This window comes from Micromys minutus (assembly GCF_963924665.1).
Source record: "Micromys minutus genome assembly, chromosome: 10".
Lineage (NCBI taxonomy): Eukaryota > Metazoa > Chordata > Mammalia > Rodentia > Muridae > Micromys > Micromys minutus.
The window spans coordinates 45,389,243-45,409,484 of NC_137979.1; the positions used below are offsets into that span (position 1 = coordinate 45,389,243).

Consider the following 20,242-nt stretch of genomic DNA (forward strand, 5'->3'; position numbering starts at 1 on the left):
GGGTACTTTACTAAGTTTATCCCTGTGCTCATTTGAAAGCCCTGAGGGGTGGGACAAGAAGATCACTTAGATGAGAAGGTCCAGGTGTGTGCCCCAAAACTGGAGCACACAATTCTGTTTGGCAAGTGACTATTTAACATGGAGAGTCATTTGCCACAGAGATAAGTAGGGACACCAGCAAGGTAGCTCAGCAGGTAAAGCCCCTTGCTGCCAAAGTCTCATGATCTGACTTCAATTGCTGGACCCCACATGGTGGAAAGTTGTCCTCTGGCTTCCACACGGACATCGTGGTAAAAGTGACCCCCACACTAAATAAGTCAGTAAACATAATTATTTAAAGATATGCAGGGCTAGAGAGATGGCTCAGCGGTTAAGAGCACTGACTCTTCCAGAGGACCCAGGTTCAACTCTCAACACCTATATAGCAGCTCACAACTGTCTGTAACTCCAGTTCCAGGGGATTCAACACCCTCACACAGACATACATGCAGTCAAAACACCCATGCACAAATTTAAAAAAAAAAAGAGCCAGGCAGTGGCACAGGAAAGCCTTTAGTCCCAGCCCTGGGGAGGCAGAGGCAGGTGGATCTCTGAGTTCGAGGCCAGACTCATTCATCTACAGAGCAAATTCCAGAACAACCAAGGCTACATAGGGAAACCTTATTTTATAAAACAAAAACAGGGGGGTGGGGAGGGAGGGAGAGAGGCTACATCCAGGTGAGGCAGGGCAGATAGAGGTCTAACTCCCTTTTATCCCAGCACTCTGAAGCAAGAGGCAAATCTCTGTGAGTTACAGGCCAGCCTGGGCCACATAGTGACACCCTGTCTCAACAAACACAGGAAGAAATATGCCCTGAGTATTTATAAATACAAAAGAGAGTAGGGCTGGAGAGATGGCTCAGCGGTTAAGAGCACTGACTGCTCTTCCAGAGGTCCTGAGTTTAATTCCCAGCAACCACATGGTGGTTCACAACCATCTGTAATGGGATCTGATGCCTTTTTCTGGTGTTTCTGAAGACAGCGACAGTGTACTCACATAAAGTAAATAAATCGTTTTTAAAAAGAGAGAGAGTATACTCAGGACACACCCCATCTTCTGAGTCCTTATTAGAGTGGGAGTAGAGCCTGTCCCAGCTCTGACCCTCACCCCGATCTTGTTTCTAGAGGATTGGTTTATATAAGTTTTCATGCTGGCATTTTGTCTTGTGCTTTGAGAAACTGACCCCTGTATCTTCAAAACCGATGCTGAATGAGTCTTGTGGGAAAGACAGCTTTCCAAGCCTCATTTTCTTCTAGTTCTGGATACACCACAAAGGACCGCTCCCCATTCACACCACAGGCGTTAGGATGGATAAAGTCCTCCTCAGATTGCTCCCTGGAACCTCTGAGACAGACTCCACCCTCCCCTTCATCCCCTCAGAGCACTGGAGAATAGAATGCAGACTTTCTCTAAAAGTCTCTGTGATACGTCCCCTGTTGTTTTCAGTTAGGAAAGATGGTAATAGTGATGTTAGTGGTGGTGATGCTGATGATGGTGGTGGTGATGCTGATGTTGGTGATGATGACTGTGATGGTGATGAAGACTGATGGTGATGATGATGATGGTGACAATGAGTGGTTGTTGTCACATGCCACAGCCCCCTTGTGGAGGTCAGTAGACAACCTTATGGATTCAGTTCCCTCCTTCCACCTTTACCTGGTTTCTAGGACTGGAACTCACATGTCCTCAGGCTGTGACAACACTTTTATCTACTGACTCATCTTGTTTGCCCAGTAGTTTTGAGCTTTGGAGAGGCCAGCAAACTCTCACACCATAGCCTAGGCTGACCTTCAACAGTTCTCTGGGCCTAAGTGCTGGGATTACTGGAGCCTGATCGCATCGTGCCTGATGGGGTATATTACCATCTCAGTCAGGGTTTTATTGCTGTGGAAAGACACCATGACCAAGGCAACTCTTATAAAAGCAAACACTTATTGGGGCTGGCTTACAGTTTCAGAGGTTCAGTCCGTTATCATGATGGGAAGCCTGGTATATTACAGGAAGACTAAGGGCTGAAGAAACCAATAATTCAAGGACGTACAGAAAAACCTTATTTAAAAAAAAGCATTTATTTAAAGGGGAAGTGAGGGGAACTCATGCTTTATCATGCTTGTGGAGGTCGGAGAAAAATATGTAGGACTCAGTTCTTTCCTTCTACCATGGGGCCCAGGGACCAATTCCTGTCTTCATACCCCCTTGAGCCTTCTCACCACTTCCTCAACATTTTATTATTTTTTGAGACAAGATCTTTTTATGTAGTTTTGGCTGTCCTGGAACTTGCTATGTAGACCAGGCTGGTCTTGAACTCAGAGATCTTCCTCCCCAGTGCTGAGATTAAAGTTGAGTATCACACCTGGCCTCTTGAACTGGTGTTTGTTTATCTGTTTTGTTTTTTCGAGAAAGGGTTTCTCTGTGTAGCCCTGGTTGTCCTGGAACTCACTCTGTAAACCAACTCACAGAAACCCACCTGTCTCTGCCTCCTGAGTGCTGAGATAAACGGGGTGCACCACCACACTGGGCCTGTTGGGTGTTTCAACAATCCTTTATGTACTGGCCCTGAGCAGTATAAAACGTAGACTCCTGTTTTTAAATTTGACTAACTCTACACAAATACACACTACCCCACACTTCCAGGCTGCAGAGATGTTATATGCCTTATAGTTAGCACTATACAAAAACTTGACAAGAAAGTTCAGATGCCCTAGGGGTTGAGCTCAGTTTATCATAAGCCCAACAGCCTAGCTACACGTCCACTCGTCCGCAGGCTCCTATTTTTTCTGGTGCTAGAAGCATCTGGCGGGCGTTGAGAGCACGAGCCTGGCGGATTTCTTTGGGGACCTGACGAGGGCAAACTGGGAGAGCTTCACTGGGGGGCGCAGGGAGGGGCGCCCGGCAACTCATGATGTCATCCGCATCTGCGCTCCAATAGGCCCTACCCACTTATATATTAGAGTCTGTTGTAGCCCAGTTAAGAGTTTAAAGGAACCTCTCGCGGACATCCAAACATATGCACTCGAGAGGAAGATAAAATCACCACTTTCAAGCCCCACAAATTCCTGCAGACTCCTCCCATTCCTAAAAGATCCGCCTTCATCGTGCACCTCGGCTGTTGATTTCTTTTCCCTTCCTAGACTCGGCCATCTGCTCGTCATGCTTGGCATTTCCCAGAAGCCCCAGCGCCGGGAAGGAGTTTGCAGCTGCTCGGTCATCGTGCGGCCCGACGCGAGCCCGCGCTGGTGTGCAGGCCCGGCTCTGTGCCTGGTCTGTGGTGTGAGGGTTTACGCGAGGCCCCTGCTTCGGTCCCCGGACTAGGCCGCGACCCCGGGCGCCATGAAGCAGGAGGGCTCAGCGCGGCGCCGAGGCGCCGACAAGGCAAAGCCGCCGCCGGGAGGGGAACAAGAACCGCCGCCGCCGGCCCCCCAGGATGTGGAGATGAAAGAGGAGGCAGCAGCTGGGAGCGGCTCCACGGGGGAGGGAGACGGCAAGGCAGCTGCGAACGAGCACTCCCAGCGAGAGCTGGACACTGTCACCTTAGAAGGTACGGGAGCCCACGTCGGGGTCCTGCCGCGATCACGGGTGACAGCGGCCACGGTGATTCGACTTCTCCCTGGGACTACTGCGTAGCCCCTACCTACCTCGGTTCCGTGTGTTCGGTCAGTGGGGCTGGGGTCAGAAGTGTCCGCCCAACCACCCTGTCTCCCTCGACCCCAGCAGATGACCAAACCTGCACTCTAGTCTGCGGACTGCTCTCCTTACACTCCCTCTCCTCATCTGGGGGTTGCATCTTAGTCTCACCGAGCCTTTTCTTCAATCCTTCCCCATAGATCGACTCCTCATCTGACCAGTTCTAGTTCCTGTTATTGATATGTAGAAATCAGCATTTGTGTTTGTGTCTAAAGAAGCCAAGATAACAGGTTACATTGACCTTTTAGTTGAAGAGTTTATAAAAAAGGGTTCTGTAGCTCTAGCCTTCTCTAGCAAACTACCTCAGAGAGCCATTTCTACTTTGTATTGTTTCCTTCTGTAATTGAAGCATCTAAACTGTCTCGGGTCCTTTTCCTCTCAAAGTTCTTAGTGTCCTTTCCTAAAGAGTTCAAGCCAAGCACATACAGACTTCTGAATCAGTCCCCCTCCCCACTTTCTCTTTTAATTTATAATGTTTACCTGTGGCCCCCAACTCCTATAAGCCAACACCATCCTCATCTTTTTTTTCTTCCAGAGGCCCATTCTCAGGTTCCTATTTGTCTCCTTGTCCCGATTAAGTTGCTGTTTTACTTTTTCCTCTTAGTATGCCTTGTCCATGTTTGAATTGAGTGTGATGAGACTTCTCTGGGTGATCTTTTGTAGCTTGTTTTCCCTGTGTCTCTGTCTCTCTCAACTGCCTGAGAAACTACTTTAAAACATGGTGATAGGCCAAGTTAAGCCCTGAGTGGTACCGGTACTTCTGAGTATGTGTGTATAGACTGCATCAACTCCCATTCTAAAGTTGGCAACAGCATCTGTATACAGTGAAGGTCTTCTTACCTGAAATAAAAGTTGCCAGTGGCAGAGATATAACTCAGTATCGCCTGAGAGTGTGTGTGTGTGTGTGTGTGAGAGAGAGAGAGAGAGAGAGAGAGAGAGAAGACACTTCCTCGTGGTTTGTGTTCACTGTAAAACTTTTGGAATGTGTGAGAATTATAAAGTTACAGGCAGAAAATTTCAACCAGAGTTGACATGTTTCCCTGTGTATTTTCAAACTGTTCTGTAATTGAAGTCACTGAAGTACACAGTTAGGATCAGGGTATTAGTATGTAAAAATAGTATCATATCCTTTTTGTCTTCATTTAATAGATCCATGAACGTAGGGTTCAATTTATTCAGAAAGCATTTGTTGGCTACTTAGTATAGTGGTGGAGATTGTGGACCCCAGAATCTGTTTCCCTGATTGTGTCGGTGAGTTGATAGCATTAGCTGTTTTGTTGGGTCATTGTGAACATTGGAGCATAGGAACTGTGCCTGGGACGTGGTATAAATGCACGGTGAGCCCTCCATGTGTAGTCAGTGCAACTGTAATAATTACTGTCAAAAGCACCCGTTGTTCGGTGGGGAGGAGACTAAGAGATGTCAGTTAATTGCATTCTGTTAATTGCTGCACATTTAAAGTTTTTCTTTTTTCCTTGTTTCTTGCTCTTCTAAGTAGTTTTTGCAGTCATCACTATTCTAAGGTTTTAATCTACTTTTGTAACTACCTCAGTGTAGCTTCCCAGAATTTATATACCTAAGTCAAAAAAGGATAAACATATCTCAATTTAAATTTGTGTGTATGTGAGTGTGAGTATTTTTCCTACATGTTTGTAAATGTGTGCAGTGTCCACAAAGGCCAGAAGAGGTGACCTGATCCCCTGGAACTGTGGTTATGGACAGGTGTGACCCACCAACTGGGTGCTGGGAGTGGGACCCCTGGACAGAGCAGCCGGTTCTCTTAACCAGTGAGCCAGCTCTTTAGGCCCCAGTTCTAAAAGTTTGGGTTTTTTTTTTTTTTTTTTTGTTGTTGTTTTGTTTTTTTTTTAAGATTTATATATTATACATAAGTACACTGTAGCTGTCTTCAGACACACCAGAAGAGGGCATTAGATTCCATTACAGATGGTTGTGAACCACCATGTGGTTGCTGGAATTTGAATTCAGGATCTCTGGAAAAGAAGTCAGTACTCTTAACCACTGAGCCATCTCTCCAGCCCAGTTCTAAAGTTTTTTATGTTGTTCTAAAAACCTGATTTACAGTATAAATAATATTCTTTTCCCTACTGCTTATTATTAGCAATAAGTATTGCTAATTTATTAGTATAAAAATGTTTCCATTTTCTGATCTTTGAATGCTACTAAAGTACAGTCTGTCTCTCAGCACTTTGCCATTTGTTTTGAAGTTTTGGCAGTAGTTTCTCTTACCTGGTTACATAAATTCTTTATCAACTGAGATGTGGATCTGGTTATATTGTTCCATGTTTCTTTCCAGAAGGCCTTTTTTTGTAGTTACACTTGTGGTATGTCTGTCTCTTTGTGAGATTTTTCCATTATTTACAAAGTCTCTCCATGTTTTATGCTCTGGTGAATCTCCATGTGTTTCTTCAACTTTGTTTCTCAACTGTCTCCTTTTCCAGGCCTTTGTGCTGACCTCTGCCCTACCCAGCTAGCTTTTTCCTTGTTTCCTGATTATGTCTGAAAATTGGTGTGTGATCCTTAAATTTTGCTTAGCCCTATTCGGCCAAAATGCCCCTTTGTAAGACACTCTGGAACTGTTCCCTTAGAGTGCTGGGGAAACCCGAGGAATTGCAAGTAACATCGTTTTCTTCTCTGGTCCTCTGTAGACATCAAGGAGCACGTGAGACAGCTAGAGAAGGCTGTTTCCGGCAAGGAGCCTCGGTTTGTGCTGAGGGCACTGAGGATGCTGCCATCCACATCACGACGCCTCAACCACTATGTTTTGTATAAGGCCGTGAATGGCTTCTTCACCTCCAATAATGCCACTCGAGACTTCTTGCTACCCTTCCTAGAAGAAGTGAGTAGGGCTAGCCTCAAGAATGTCTGTTAGCATTTGCAGTGGTCTTGAGTGTGGTGGTTTCCTCTGTGACACTACTGAAACCCTTATTATAGTCTGTTGTTAGCCTCTTGGAATAGGTCTGTCTTTAATTTTGTATCCTCAGCATCTGGCAGATTCTCTGTGTATATTAGGAAACACAGGTGAGTGCCCGGTAAACTCCTGTTGATTGATGTGTCTTCTCCCAGCCCATGGACACAGAGGCCGATCTACAGTTCCGTCCTCGCACGGGAAAAGCTGCGTCAGCGCCCCTCCTGCCTGAGGTGGAAGCCTATCTCCAGCTGCTCATGGTCATCTTCCTGATGAACAGCAAGCGCTACAAAGAGGTACCCAGGATGCAGTGGGAGTGATGAGCAAGCCCAGGGGTTCTGGGGGGAGATTATCTCCAGTGAAGAAGTAGAGGGGATCACCCTTTCGCTTTCCATCTCCCCAAGCCAGGCGTGGGGGTGAGCACCTGCGATCCCATTGCTCAGAGGCTGGGGCAGAATACAAATTCAAGACCAGCCCAGGCTGCATAGTGAGATCATGGCTCATATTTGCACACAGTAAACTTTCAGACCCTTAAGACAGCCAGGCGGTGATGGCACATGCCTTTAATCCCAGAACTTAGGAAGCTGCTTCAGGCATATTAATACAGGTCACAAGCATATACAAATAAAAGTAAGAATTTTTCAAAATTATACCTATTTTTATTGGTTATTTTATTACGTTTCAAATGTTATCCCCCTTCCTGGTTTCCCCTCCATAACCCTCCCCCCCCAGTCAAGGTTATATTTTTAAAAAGCCTACTCTATGAGGTTGGAGAGATGGTTCAGCTATTAAGAGCACTACTGTTGCAGAGGACCCAGGTTTGATTCCCTGCACATGTGTGACAGTTCACAACCATTGCTCCAGCTCCAGAAAATTCAGCATTCTCTTCTGGGATAGGCACCAAGCAGGCATGAAGTGCAGTCAGTATTCTGGCAAAACACTCAGACACGTAAGAAAGAAATGAAGTGAGGACCTCTGACTTCTGACCTGAATCGTGTCCTGTAAGGACAGTGGGTGCTTACCGTGCTCTGCAGCTCTGCCTCTCAACACAGTGGGCCATCGAGTTCGAGGCCAACCTGGTCTACAGAGCAAGTTCTAGGACACCCAAGGCTACAGAGAGAAACCCTGTCTCAAAAAACTACAAACAGAAAAGAAAGGACAGGGGCTTTCTTCATGCTACTTTGTTCTTTTCACTGTTGGGTAAAATCTGTCTTCTCGCTACAGTGTATACACAGAAGGTTGTGCAGCCATCAACAGTGACTCTAAGGACATGTTCCTTGCTCCAGCACAAACACCTGCTTGCCTTCAGTCATTTGCCACAATTTGCCCACAAACCACCAGTGTGGTTTCTGTCTCTTTGGAAGATTCACTCCTTGCACTTAATACAAAGTTTAAAGATTGTACACAGGTCTGTTACATGCACCAGTGGGCACACCACTGTTGTTTAACTGAAGGTGGAGTCTAGGACTTCATGTGTGCTAGTTCTGGGCTTAACCTGTGTTTTGTTTTGTTTCCCTGTTTATGACCCAAGCTGGCCTGACACTTGCTGCAGTCTGGCAGGTGGGATCACATTTTTGTGACTGGCTAATATTCTAATGAATATGTCTTACTTTGTTTATTGTTACTATTTTTTGTTTAGTTTTGGTTTTTTGACATTGTCTCACTCTGGCCCAGGATAGCTTCCCTCTGGATCTTCCTTCCTCATCCTCCCAAGAACAAGATTACAGGCCGGCAGACCACACTTAGTTATATATGCATTCTTCAGCTACCAAGAAATACTGCGGTTACCGAACATTTGTGTGTAGGCTTTTGTGTGCAGCTCTTTCTGGTTCTCTTGGATGTACACCTAGGAACGAATTGACTTTTGGAGGACTTACCACGTGGTTCTCTTTGCCTCCCGACCCCTGCCAGGCACAGAAAATCTCTGATGACCTGATGCAGAAGATCAGCACTCAGAACCGCCGAGCCCTGGACCTCGTAGCTGCAAAGTGTTACTATTATCACGCCCGGGTCTATGAGTTCCTGGACAAGCTGGATGTGGTGCGCAGGTATGGCTACTTGAGGTCTGCATGGCATCAGAGCCCTGGCCATCACTTCTGCAGAGGTGTGGGGCTGAGGATCTGTGTTAGTCACCGTTCAGTTGCTGAAGAGACACCATCCCCCGGCACCTTATGAAGAAATACCTTTTATTGGGGGCTTGCCTACATTTTTGGAGGTTCAGTCCATTATCATGGCAACATGCAGAGGCTGGAGCAATAACTAGGAGCTGCACCCTTAGTTGAAGGAGTTGGGGGTTGTCATGGGCTTTGAAACCTCAGTGACACTTCCTTCAACAAGGCCACACCTTCTAGTCCTTCTGAGTCTGGAATCGTGCCCCTCCTAGTGCCTAAGCACTCAGATATCTGAGCCTGGTGGGCATTCTGTTCAGTTCACCCCAGGTGCCCAGCAAGGAGCAAGGATGGTAGGGAACATGCCCTGAGCTGCTGGAGTGGCAGCTCTGGGTGAACAATGGGCCACCCTCTGTGTTCTAAAATTGTCCCGTGACTCTTCTGTTGTCACCCCACAGGAAGAGAGGAGTGTAGATGAATTAGAGCTGGAAGGACAGCTAGGAGCATTTTCTGTAGAAAGCCTGCCACTGCCATCCCCACCCCTGCACCCCTCACCCTGCCCTGCACTTCTCACCCTATCCCTGCACTCCCACCCCTGCAGCCCTCACCCTATCCCTGCACTTCTCACCCTATCCCTGCACTCCCACCCCTGCAGCCCTCACCCTATCCCTGTACTTCTCACCCTATCCCTGCACCCCCACCCCACTCCTGCACCCCTCACCCTATCCCTGCACCCCTCACCCCACCCCTGCACCCCTCGCCCTGCCCTGCACCCCTCACCCTATCCCTGCACCCTTCTCTCTGTTTTCTGAGAGCTGGCCTAACCTTTTCTCCTCCTTCCATCATGGCTTCAGCTCTCTCCACTTCTCCTCCTCCTCTGCCTTGAGCATAGTAGGTGTGCTTCCTCGGAGCCTTGCACGCTCCCATCTTCTTAAGTCCTTGCTTCCCTGCAGCCCGTCTCATCTGTGGTGACCAAGCCGGGCCAGTGAGATGCTTCCATGGGTGAAAGTCCACACCTGACTTTCATCTCTGAGGTGCACATGGTAGAAGATAAAACCAGGTTCCAGAAGTTGCCTCCAACCTCCTGATGTGTGCTGTTGCACGCTTCGCGCGCGCGCACACACGCACACACACACACACACACACACACACACACACACTTTTTTTTAACTATGTTTTTTTTCTTTTCTTTCTTTTTGTGTTTGTTTTTAAAGAATAATTTATTTTATGTATATGAGTACACTGTCCCTGTCTTCAGACAGGGCATTAGATCTCATTACAGATGGTTGTAAACCATCACGTAGTTGCTGAGAATTGAACTCAGGACCTCTGAAAGAGCAGTCAGTGCTCTTAACCACTGAGCCATCTCTCCAGCCCCACACATTTTTTAATGTAATAAATTGAAAACAAAAAAGCTTAAGTCCAGGGCCTGTTGATGGATGGATGGTTCAGCAGGTAAAGACTCTGCTGCCGAGCTTAAGGACCTGAGTTTGGACCCTAGGACTTAGGCTGTGGACTGAGAGACCAACCCTGCAGAGTGTGCTGTATATACTGGCTCTCATGTGTGCACATTAATATAGTGTAAAAGGAAAAACAGGCTGGAAAGACAGCTCGGCTGCTCAAGTCTCAGGCTCACAACCCAAAGCACAAAGGAAAGCAAGGCTGCCATTCCTGCCTCCTGCATCCCTGCCCAGTTTCCCCCATGTCCTCCTGGCTTCTGCTGCCACCATTCCTGCCTAAATCATAGTTTTGGCCCAAGCACAAGTTTTGTCCTCTCTAGAACAGTGCCAGGCCAGAATGAATATTTGTTAAGTGGCCTGAGTTGAATTTGAGGCTTTCTATTGTTTTGGAGACGGGGTCTCTGTGTAACTCTGTCTATCCTAGAACTAGACAAGTAGACCAGGCTGACCTCAGACTCACAGAAGCCCATCTTCCTCTGCTTTCTGGGTGCTAGGATTAAAGGTGTGTGACACCACACTTTTTGTTAGTTTATTTTTGAGGCAGGATCACTGTGTCAACTTGGCTGGCCTGAAACTCTTGTAGATCAGGCTATCTTTAAACTCATAGAGGCTTTCCTGCCTCTGCCCCCCAAATGCCGGAATTAAAGGTGGGGCCCACCAAGCCTGACATCCTTTTAAGAGTTTGACATCTCTTTGCCTTTTCTTCTCAAAGTTTCTTGCATGCGCGGCTCCGGACAGCCACCCTCCGGCATGATGCTGACGGGCAGGCTACCCTTTTGAACCTCCTGCTTCGGAATTACCTGCATTACAGCTTGTATGACCAGGCTGAGAAGCTAGTGTCCAAGTCTGTGTTCCCTGAACAGGCTAACAACAATGAGTGGGCCAGGTACCTCTATTACACAGGTAAGCAGGGGTTCCCGCCCATAAAACAGGAGATGGCTCAGGCTCTTCGGTACAGACTTCAGGGTTGGTCCATTTAGTACAGACAGTACTTGTCTCAGATAGGTACATGAGGAACCAGGTAACAGCTTGGGCTGGTGAGCACATTCTAGACCTGCACATGGTATAATGCAGACATCATCAGGCAAGCCAGAGACAGATTTCTACAGCCAAAGTGTTTGCCCACAGGGGAGCAGGGTCATGGTGGATTACACAGATTTTGTTTTTTAAGATGTATTTATTATATATAAGTACACTGTGTCTGTCTTCAGACATACCATTCAAGGGCATCAGATCCCGTTACAGATGGTTGTGAGCCACCATGTGGTTGCTGGGAATTGAACTCAGGACCTCTGGAAGAGCAGTCAGTGCTCTAAACTGCTGAGCCATCTCTCCAGGCCTCAGATTACACCAGTCTTTTGACCCCCTCTCCTCCTGCACCCCAGGGCGAATCAAGGCTATCCAGCTGGAGTACTCTGAAGCCCGGAGAACGATGACCAATGCCCTTCGAAAGGCTCCGCAGCACACAGCTGTTGGCTTCAAACAGACGGTAAGCGTCGGCTCGCCTGTCCCTCCCCTCGTGTTTCTCTGGCACCCCGAGGTCTGCTTCCTGTTCTAGAGCCAGGGCTCTGGAACCTTATGCTGGGGCTGCTCCAGCTGTAAGGGTCGAAGTTGTCAGCAACGCTTCAGCTCCTCTGCCAGCTTGTGTTCAGATTTGTTTGTGGCCAGGAAATCTAGAAAGTCTCTTAATTCACAAAGCTGAGGGGCTTGTGTGCACATAAACCTTGGCCACTTAACATCAGAGCCCCTGGACATAGAAGGTCTCTGGGTTGACTTCAGTGTTCAGCACCATGAATGACAAGAAAGGATGTTTCAGAGAGGGAAAGAATGTTGCCTCAAAGGATTGTTCATGGGCCTGTGTGAAGTCCTAGAGTGCAGCTTTGGATCAGCATGGTGCCAGCCTCCATCGCTCCCCTGTCAGCGTGCTCAGTGATGGATCGGGGCTGGAGAGCATGGGGTTTCTGTCAGAAGTTCAGAGTGGACCAGCTTGGTTTTACAGAATAAGAAGTCTTACATAGTTTTTGGAATATTTGTAGGATTTTCATCCAAAGGAATTTCCAGACACATGGGACACAGGAGCAGCCTGGTAGAATGCTTACAACATAAGTCACACTAAAGTTTCTTTTAAAAGTCACTAAGCGGCAGGAGTGGTGCCACACAGTAAGCTGTGTAGTTGGGAGGCTGACATGGGAAGGTAGCAGGTAGAGGCCAGCCTGGATACATAGTGTAAGACTGTCTAGAGCAACAAAAAGCACTGGGAAATGGTGTGTCAGAGTTGGTCCAGTCTTGGCCAGTGTTCAGTGATGAGGAACCCTGGGACGATGTGGGGGGTGTTTAAGGAGAAGGCCTGTGTGGTGTGGTGTGGTGTGGTGTATCCCTTCCACTCCTCCTCAAAGCTTATTAAAATAGTTACAGCTGGGCATGGGGGGACATAGCTGTACACCTAGGCACCCACGAAGCCACTCCAGCCTCCACTTCCCTCACCCTCTTACTTTTTGTTATGTGTGTCTGTGTGTGTGCATGTGGGGGGCGGTTCCCTCTCCAAAGCCTCGGGTGTCGTAGAACTCACTATGTAGACAGGCTGGCCTCAAACTCAGAGATCACCTGTCCCTGCTTCCCAAGTGCTAGGATTAAGGGTGTGTGCCACCACCCAGCCCTTTTTGTCTTCAAGATTTACTTTTATTTAAATGTGGGTAGGGTGTCATTGTGTGCCATGGGTTTGTGGGTTCCCACAAAGACCAAAGTGGGTACCACATGTGCTTGAGCTGGAGTCGCAGGCCGTTGTGAGCCACCATGTGGGTTCTGGGGACCAAACTCCTGTCCTCTGCAAGAGCCGCAAACATTAACTGCTGAGCCATCGCTTCGTTCCCTTCTAAATGTATCTAGTTATGTGTAGTTTGCCTGCCTGCTGACTACTTCACAGTCTGCCTCCCTCGCCCTCAGTATGAGAGCAGCGCCCATTCGCCGTCTCCCCTTCTCGTGTATGCACCCCTGCCCACTGTGCTCCATGTCATACCCTGTGCAGGTGCACAAGCTTCTAATTGTGGTGGAGCTGCTGCTGGGGGAGATCCCAGACCGCCTGCAGTTCCGTCAGCCCTCCCTAAAGCGCTCTCTCATGCCCTACTTCCTTCTCACCCAAGGTAAGGCTGGTCTCCCAGAGCCCTGTCCTGTGGCCTGATGTGTGTGTGCATTTACATCAACTAAACCACCCTGTCCCCACACAGCTGTTAGGACAGGAAATCTTGCCAAGTTCAACCAAGTCCTAGATCAGTTTGGGGAGAAGTTTCAAACAGATGGGACCTACACCCTAATTATCCGACTGCGACACAATGTGATTAAGACAGGTATGGATTTGGATCTGAATGGGAAGTAGATGCTTTCTTTCTGAGACAGGCAGCCTTGTTGGTCAGTGGGTGGTGACCTGTTCATGTCCTTGAGACCATCACTCTTGTCTTCCCAACCCCAGGTGTGCGTATGATCAGCCTGTCCTATTCCCGTATCTCCCTGGCGGACATCGCCCAGAAGCTGCAGCTGGATAGCCCAGAAGATGCAGAGTTCATTGTCGCCAAGGTGGGGTTTGCAGTGGCCAAGGATGTGGCCTTCCTGCCTGTTACAGGGGAGGGGAGTAAGAGGGAATTTTCCAGAGGTTCAGCAGGAGCTTGCCAGAAAGGAGAATGAATCTGGATGTACATGTTAGGACCGAGGGTATGACTCGCACAGGTCTGACAGGAGGTGACCTTTCCTCCCTTTGGGAGCCCACAGGCCATCCGGGACGGTGTGATTGAGGCCAGCATCAATCACGAGAAGGGATATGTCCAATCCAAAGAGATGATTGATATCTACTCCACCCGGGAGCCCCAGCTGGCATTTCACCAGCGCATCTCCTTCTGCCTGGACATCCACAACATGTCTGTCAAGGTGAGACACCCTTGGCTACTGCTGGGTAGTCAGCATGACAGCCCCACCCCATCCTCCCCAGAGTCCTCAGGGAAACCCGGCTTCATTAGTTGGTTAGCACCCAGTTCCCAGCCCATGTCTACAAACCACTGATATACAGCATGGCCAGAGACAAAGGACTCAGCCAAGGCTCCATAGCCCCGGCCAGCAGTGCCTTGCCCTGTAGCATGTCAGAGGTGTTACCAGGAAGGAGCAAGCAGGTTCCAAGTTTGCTCGGTCCCCTCTTCTGAGTCTGTCTCTGCCTGTGAGACACGGGAATTGCTGCCTGGCTGGCCTGTGTCAGGAATTGCTGAGACTAAAGTGAGCACTTGGCCAGGCTTGCCTATATAAAATGAGAGGTGGCCTTTAGTTCCACAGAAGATCTAAGCCCTTCTCTGCCTAATCACTGAGTTTGGTGCTGTTCCATCCTGGTTGGCCGCCGTCCTTACCCCAGGAGCCCAGGGTGTTGCTGCCTTCCTTAAAATCTGACAGTGCACACTGCAGACCTGTGAGGCTCTTCAAGATCCAGCTCTTTCTGTTCTCACCTTTGACATCTGGTAGTATAAGAGTATTTCTGAACTTTTGTGATGACGCTACATCCCTTTAATCTCAGCACTCAGGGTGGATGCACGTAGATCTCAGTGAGTTCAAAGACAGCCCAGTCTACATAGAGAATCCCAGGACACCCAGGGCTATGTAGAGACATCCTGCCTACAGATAGGTAGGTAGGTAGGTAGGTAGGTAGGTAGGTAGGTAGGTAGGTAGGTAGGTAGGTAGAAAGGAAGGAAGGAAGGAAAGGGAGGATGGATGGATGGATGGATGGATGGATGGATGGATGGATGGATGATCACTTCCTGCCTAGATAAGAGGGAAACCATGGCCCATCATGTTCAGACCTTGGTGTCTGGAGAATGTGAAGGCTTAGTGATTCCTGCTTCTCTTTCTTCACCTCCTGTTTTCAGGCCATGCGCTTTCCTCCCAAATCCTATAACAAGGATCTGGAGTCTGCAGAGGTAAGCAAGAGTTGAGGGTGGGCCTTTTCAAATGGGAAGAAAAGGACCTGGAGGGCGGGCAGTCCCTACCTTGGTTCCGAAAAGCCCTCAGCCCCTCTCCTCGCAGGAACGGCGTGAGCGGGAGCAGCAGGACTTGGAGTTTGCCAAGGAGATGGCGGAGGATGATGACGACAGCTTCCCTTGAGCCAGGGCCTGGGGAGGGGTGGGCTGAGTGGAGACTGGCTTCTTGTCTTCCCCTCAGGGGTCCCCTGTCTGGGAAACTGTTCTCTGCTTCCCACACACAGCTCACAGACTGCATATGGGCAGGGGTCAGGGATGCTGGGAGCCAGCCGTCCCCTTCTTGCTACCATGCCTCTCTGTAGCTGGTGACAATACACTGAGGGCAGGAGATCGGTGGCAATCTCCTGGAGGCCGGGTCCTTGCCTCATGGTGGTGTAGGCAGCAGGAAGGGGCAGACAGAACCATGGATTAGGGTATGACTAGGGCCTGGAGTTGGGACACGTTGGGTTCTATGTTTTTGAAGCTTCAATTATGATTTTTAAACAATAAAAAGTTCTCCAAAGCTCCTTGTCTGCAGTATTAGTTACTCCGGAGTACTTGATTGGTTGACTGCACTGCTGACAGGCCCGGTGGCTTTGTTTTTCTTGGCGTCTTAGCCCCAAGTGTGATCAGAATCCAGCATATCTCAGGGAGGGAAGCCAGGGTGAGGTCAAGTGAGGTCAGGAGCCCTGGGCTTGGGGCTCTCACGTGCAGGGTAGATTGATGAGTGCCTTAGGCTTCTGTGCTCCTGTTGGCAAGTGAAGGACAAGACTCTGGCCTCGTGGCTCTTCAGATCAGGAGCCTAAACTTCCAAGGGGCTCAAAGCGGCAAACAAAACAACAGGAATGGAAGTCGGTGGGTAGAGTGTTTGCCAAGCACGCACAGAATGTGTTTGGTTCCCGGCACCACACACCAGGCCGGATGACACAAACCCGTTACCCAGCATGGAATCAGGAGTTCAAGAGCAAACTGGGCTACTTGAGACCCTGCCTCAAAAAGTCACAAATGAGCAGCTGGCCTCAAATGCTGTGAACAGGAGAGTGAAGCCTGGCAGGGTGGGAACAGCCTTTTGCCCAGTGGCCCTATGTTGTTGAAGATGGCTGAAAACAGATGATTGGGGATCAGGACTGGGCTCCTCAGCCAATCCCAGCTACAGATGGCAGATGTCCCAGCACTGATAACAGTGTCCCACTGGCCCGCATCCCTGAGTCACTGCCCTATCCCTGTTCTGCCGACCTCTCCATCACCTGAGACACCTGGCATCCTGCCTCCTGCTTTTCAGCCTGGCCTTCCACCTCGCCCGCCTGTGTGCCTCACCAGCATAGATCTGTGTCCCTGCTCAGGGTCAGAGTCATGTTTTTCTGAGCAGCCCATCTGTAGGCTCCTTAAGGAATGAGCCTCAGTGGCCACCCTAGTTCCTGGTGTGACATTTGGGCTGGTTAAAGTATTGTTTGTTGGGGACTGCACACCGACACACCTCACCAGCCTCAGATTTCACTCCACAGGTTTTGGTCTTTTGGTTCCTGATTCTAGCCCTGGTCACAGTGACCCAGCATTGCCACATCAAGCTAATGTCTCCCTGGTGCCATAAACCATGAGGTTGCTTCTGTGAATGAGACAGGACTCCCTCCAGCCCTCCACTCCTTTGCAAATTATCCTGTGTTCAGGTCGTTCATGCCTTAAGTATTCTACAGTTTTGATTTTTGAGACAAGGTCCATATTTGACTAGGAACTGGCTACACAGATTAAAGATCACAGACAAGGAGGTTGGAGAGATGGCTGTCTTGTAAAGAGAGCTTGTTGCTCTTGCAAAGGACCTGGCTCATAACCATGTATAACATGGGACGGTCCCAGGGAGGATCCAATGCCCTCACTGACAGAATGCATACACATACATGCATAGAAGGAAAACAATAATACACAGATATAAATACGGCTTTTTAAAAATTAAGCCAGGGATGTAGCTCAGGTTAGAGTACCTGCTTAGCATGCAGAAGCCCTGGGTTCAGTCCCCAGCCTTGAAAACAATCTTTCCAAGCCTTTAGTGGAGTTAACAGCAAGGCATCTGCAGCCATGAACCACCCTGGCCTCTGAGCTTCAGTTTAGTCCTGTTCAGCTCCTGTGTGACTTGTCCAGGGGAAGAGATCGTTGTTCTTTGGTCTTTTTTTTTTTTTTTTTAATATCATATAGCCCAGGCTAGCTACACACTTGCTATGTAGCTGAGGATAACCCTGAGCTTCATTGTTTTTATTAGCACATACTAATTACACATAATTACAGGCTCCACTGTGACATTTCCAGAGTACATATATAATGCATTTTGGCCATATTAGCCCTTCGTTACTTCTTATTTCCTTCCTGCTGGTCCTCTTCTTCCTCACAGCCAGTTCCCCTGTCTACTTGTGTTTTGGTCATCAGCGAACTTCCTTAGGGTACTTTTGTTGTTTTTTCAAGAAGGGGTTTCTCTGTGCAGCCCTGGCTGTCCTAGAAGTCACTCTGTAGACCAGGCTGGCCTCGAACTCAAAGACTGCCTCCTGGGGTTAAAAGCATTCACTGCCAGTGTCCTGCTCAAGGTAACATGGAGGAGTTATTAGAGGTGTGGGTAACTTACTATGGCTACTGAAGAAAAAGCCTCTGCTTTCCCTACTGACTATAAACAGCTTATAAATCCAGCCAGGGGGTAGAGGCCTCCAGACCCTGTGAGCTCCAGTACAATGGCCTTTTTCAAGACGCCTGCTGGTGGTGAAATGTGCTGGCTGCAGAGCCACTTCCTCCAATCCTGCATTCTTTCTGCTCTTGTCCACAATGCTCACCGGGCCTTGGATAAGGTGATAGAGATGTCTCACTGATGGCTGAGCATCCAGTGGTCACTTCTCAGCTCTTGGACCACTACGGAAAGAAACTTCTCTGACCAAAGCTGGCAAGCTTTGACAGTAATAAGCATCATTATCCAGATGGCAACCGGACAAGTGCATCATGTCTATCAGAACGACAGCACTAACTTCCCTGTTGGATCCCATGACTTCCCAGACATAGACATTGACCATAATTATAGCACTAGAGTGGTTCCATCCCACTGGGAAGCCATTGGTTATCCCTATAGACAAGCCACTGTTGCATGCCGAAGACCCTGGGCTCAGAAGTACAACACGCAGACACCACAGCTAAGTAAGACATTGGATGTCAGTTCTCTTAGCATCCTGCATACACTGAGGTCCAGCCAGCAGGGAAGAAGCTCCGAGATTACTTCCAGCTTGATGCCTTGTGTCCTGTAACCAGACCCCATGGTGTCTATGGCAACAGTCTTACCACTGAGGTCTGGTTAGCAGGTAGCAGCAGGGGGTAACTGATTATACTATTTTGGGGGCCTCAGGGCCTCTCTCTAACTAGGTCTGGTTCTGACATCCCCCCCCCCGCCTCTATTTCCCAGGCGCTGGGATGACAGGTGTGTGCCACCACGCCTGTTTTAGGCAGGGTTAGAGATGTAACCCAGTGCTTTGTACATGCTAGACAAGTGCTTTATTAGTTAAGCTACGTTCCAAACGTGGTCTCTGTTCTTCGCTGTCCAAGGTGCCCTCGAGCTGGATGGTGCAATAGGAGCAAAGGGGGCTTGGCAAGACCATCTGCGAGTTCTGAGACTCCGGGAAAGGTCTTTGGCTTCATCAAGGTCACCCCTTGTCTGCAGCCCACCAATTGGCTGACAGGACAAAATGACAGCAGCAAATGATCCCCAACATCCGCACCACCACCTACACCATGGCTCTCAACCTTCCTAATACTGAAGCCCTTTACTACAGCTCCTCATGCTGTGGTGACCCTCAGACATAAAATTATCTCGTTGCTACTTCATAACTGTAATTTGTAATCATGATGTAAATATCTGATACGCAGGATGTCTGATGTGCTACCCCTGTTGGTCTTGAGTTTGGGACATGTTAGGTAGGCACCTGTTGCTAGTTAGCATATTTAAGAATGAAATCTCGGGGCTGGAGAGATGGCTCAGTGGTTAAGAGCACTGACTGCTCTTCCAAAGGGTCCTGAGTTCAATTCCCAACAACCACATGATGGCTCACAACCATCTGTAATGGGATATGAAGCCTCCTTCTGGTGTGTCTGAAGACAGTGACAGTACTCATATATAATAAATAAATAAATCTTTAAAAAAGAAATATTTTTTAAAAAAAGAATGAAATCTCACCTGTGGGTGGTATCACATGCCTTTCCTCCCAGCATTTGGGAAGCAGAAGCAGGTGGATCTCTTAAGTTTGAGGCCGGCCTAGTCTACAAAGTGAGTTCCTGGGCATCCAGGTCTGTGGAGACGGAGAAAACTTGTCTTAAAAAACCAACCAACCACCAAACAAATAAACAAAACAACAACAACAGCAAACCACCGGAATGGGAACCCCTTGCTCCATCCTCTCAAGCAAAGAGGATATGTAATTGACGTCTATGACATCTGTGGCCACTAGAGGGCACCCTAGCCCCAGAGATGGCCCCGCCCAATCAGGTATGCCTGAACGTCAAAAAATGTCTTTATTCCTTGGCCCAAAAGGTGGCGGTGAAATAGTTGAGAAAGTAACAGCTTGAGATGCCATCAGTCAGACAAGGGAGCCCTTCCTCCTTTTTAGGCAGTAAAACCCTGTTGGAACTGAGACAGAGGCTGGGATGTCCCTCCAATCCTACTACCCATGATTGGGCAAGGCATTTCCCTTTCTGGTCCAGTTCACCGGGTTGAAAACACCAAGGTCTCTTAAGAGCTAACACTGGACAGAGTTCTAGGTTTGGAAATGCAGCTTCTCCGTTCTCACCCCAGCCTGCATCTACTCAAGCCAGCACATGCTACTGCTTCATGACGAGCGGAGATCATCAGGACACTGCATGTCCCAGCCGCTGACACCAGATGCCCCAGACTCTGCTACAGCGAGGTAATCTGCCAAGGGAAGCAGAAAGGCAAGGTCAGGTGAGCAAGGAGCCCCAAAGGGTCTTGATTCATTCAAGACAGGCATCCGGTTTCCTCTGGCCTCTCTGCCAGGATC

General features: G+C 48.7%; 1 protein-coding gene across 1 annotated transcript; it reads left to right on the forward strand.

Moving 5' to 3' along the window:
- The first annotated feature begins 3,217 nt into the window (after positions 1-3,217).
- PSMD3 (proteasome 26S subunit, non-ATPase 3) lies at positions 3,218-15,723 on the forward strand. Its single transcript, XM_080924481.1, has 12 exons — positions 3,218-3,578; positions 6,391-6,581; positions 6,809-6,946; positions 8,562-8,698; positions 10,931-11,121; positions 11,604-11,707; positions 13,244-13,358; positions 13,443-13,562; positions 13,685-13,788; positions 13,981-14,136; positions 15,117-15,167; positions 15,274-15,723. Exons 1-12 carry the CDS (start codon positions 3,371-3,373, stop codon positions 15,349-15,351), a joined length of 1,593 nt encoding a protein of 530 aa, XP_080780607.1. The 5' UTR covers positions 3,218-3,370; the 3' UTR covers positions 15,352-15,723.
- Positions 15,724-20,242: the final 4,519 nt, after the last annotated feature.

Bases quoted from the DNA above. Each gene is read 5' to 3' on its own strand.
- PSMD3 (XM_080924481.1), top strand. From the start codon at position 3,371: ATGAAGCAGGAGGGCTCAGCGCGGCGCCGAGGCGCCGACAAGGCAAAG. The intron at 14,137-15,116 runs GTGAGACACCCT...TCCTGTTTTCAG, and splicing joins TCCACAACATGTCTGTCAAG to GCCATGCGCTTTCCTCCCAA. The intron at 15,168-15,273 runs GTAAGCAAGAGT...CTCTCCTCGCAG, and splicing joins AGGATCTGGAGTCTGCAGAG to GAACGGCGTGAGCGGGAGCA.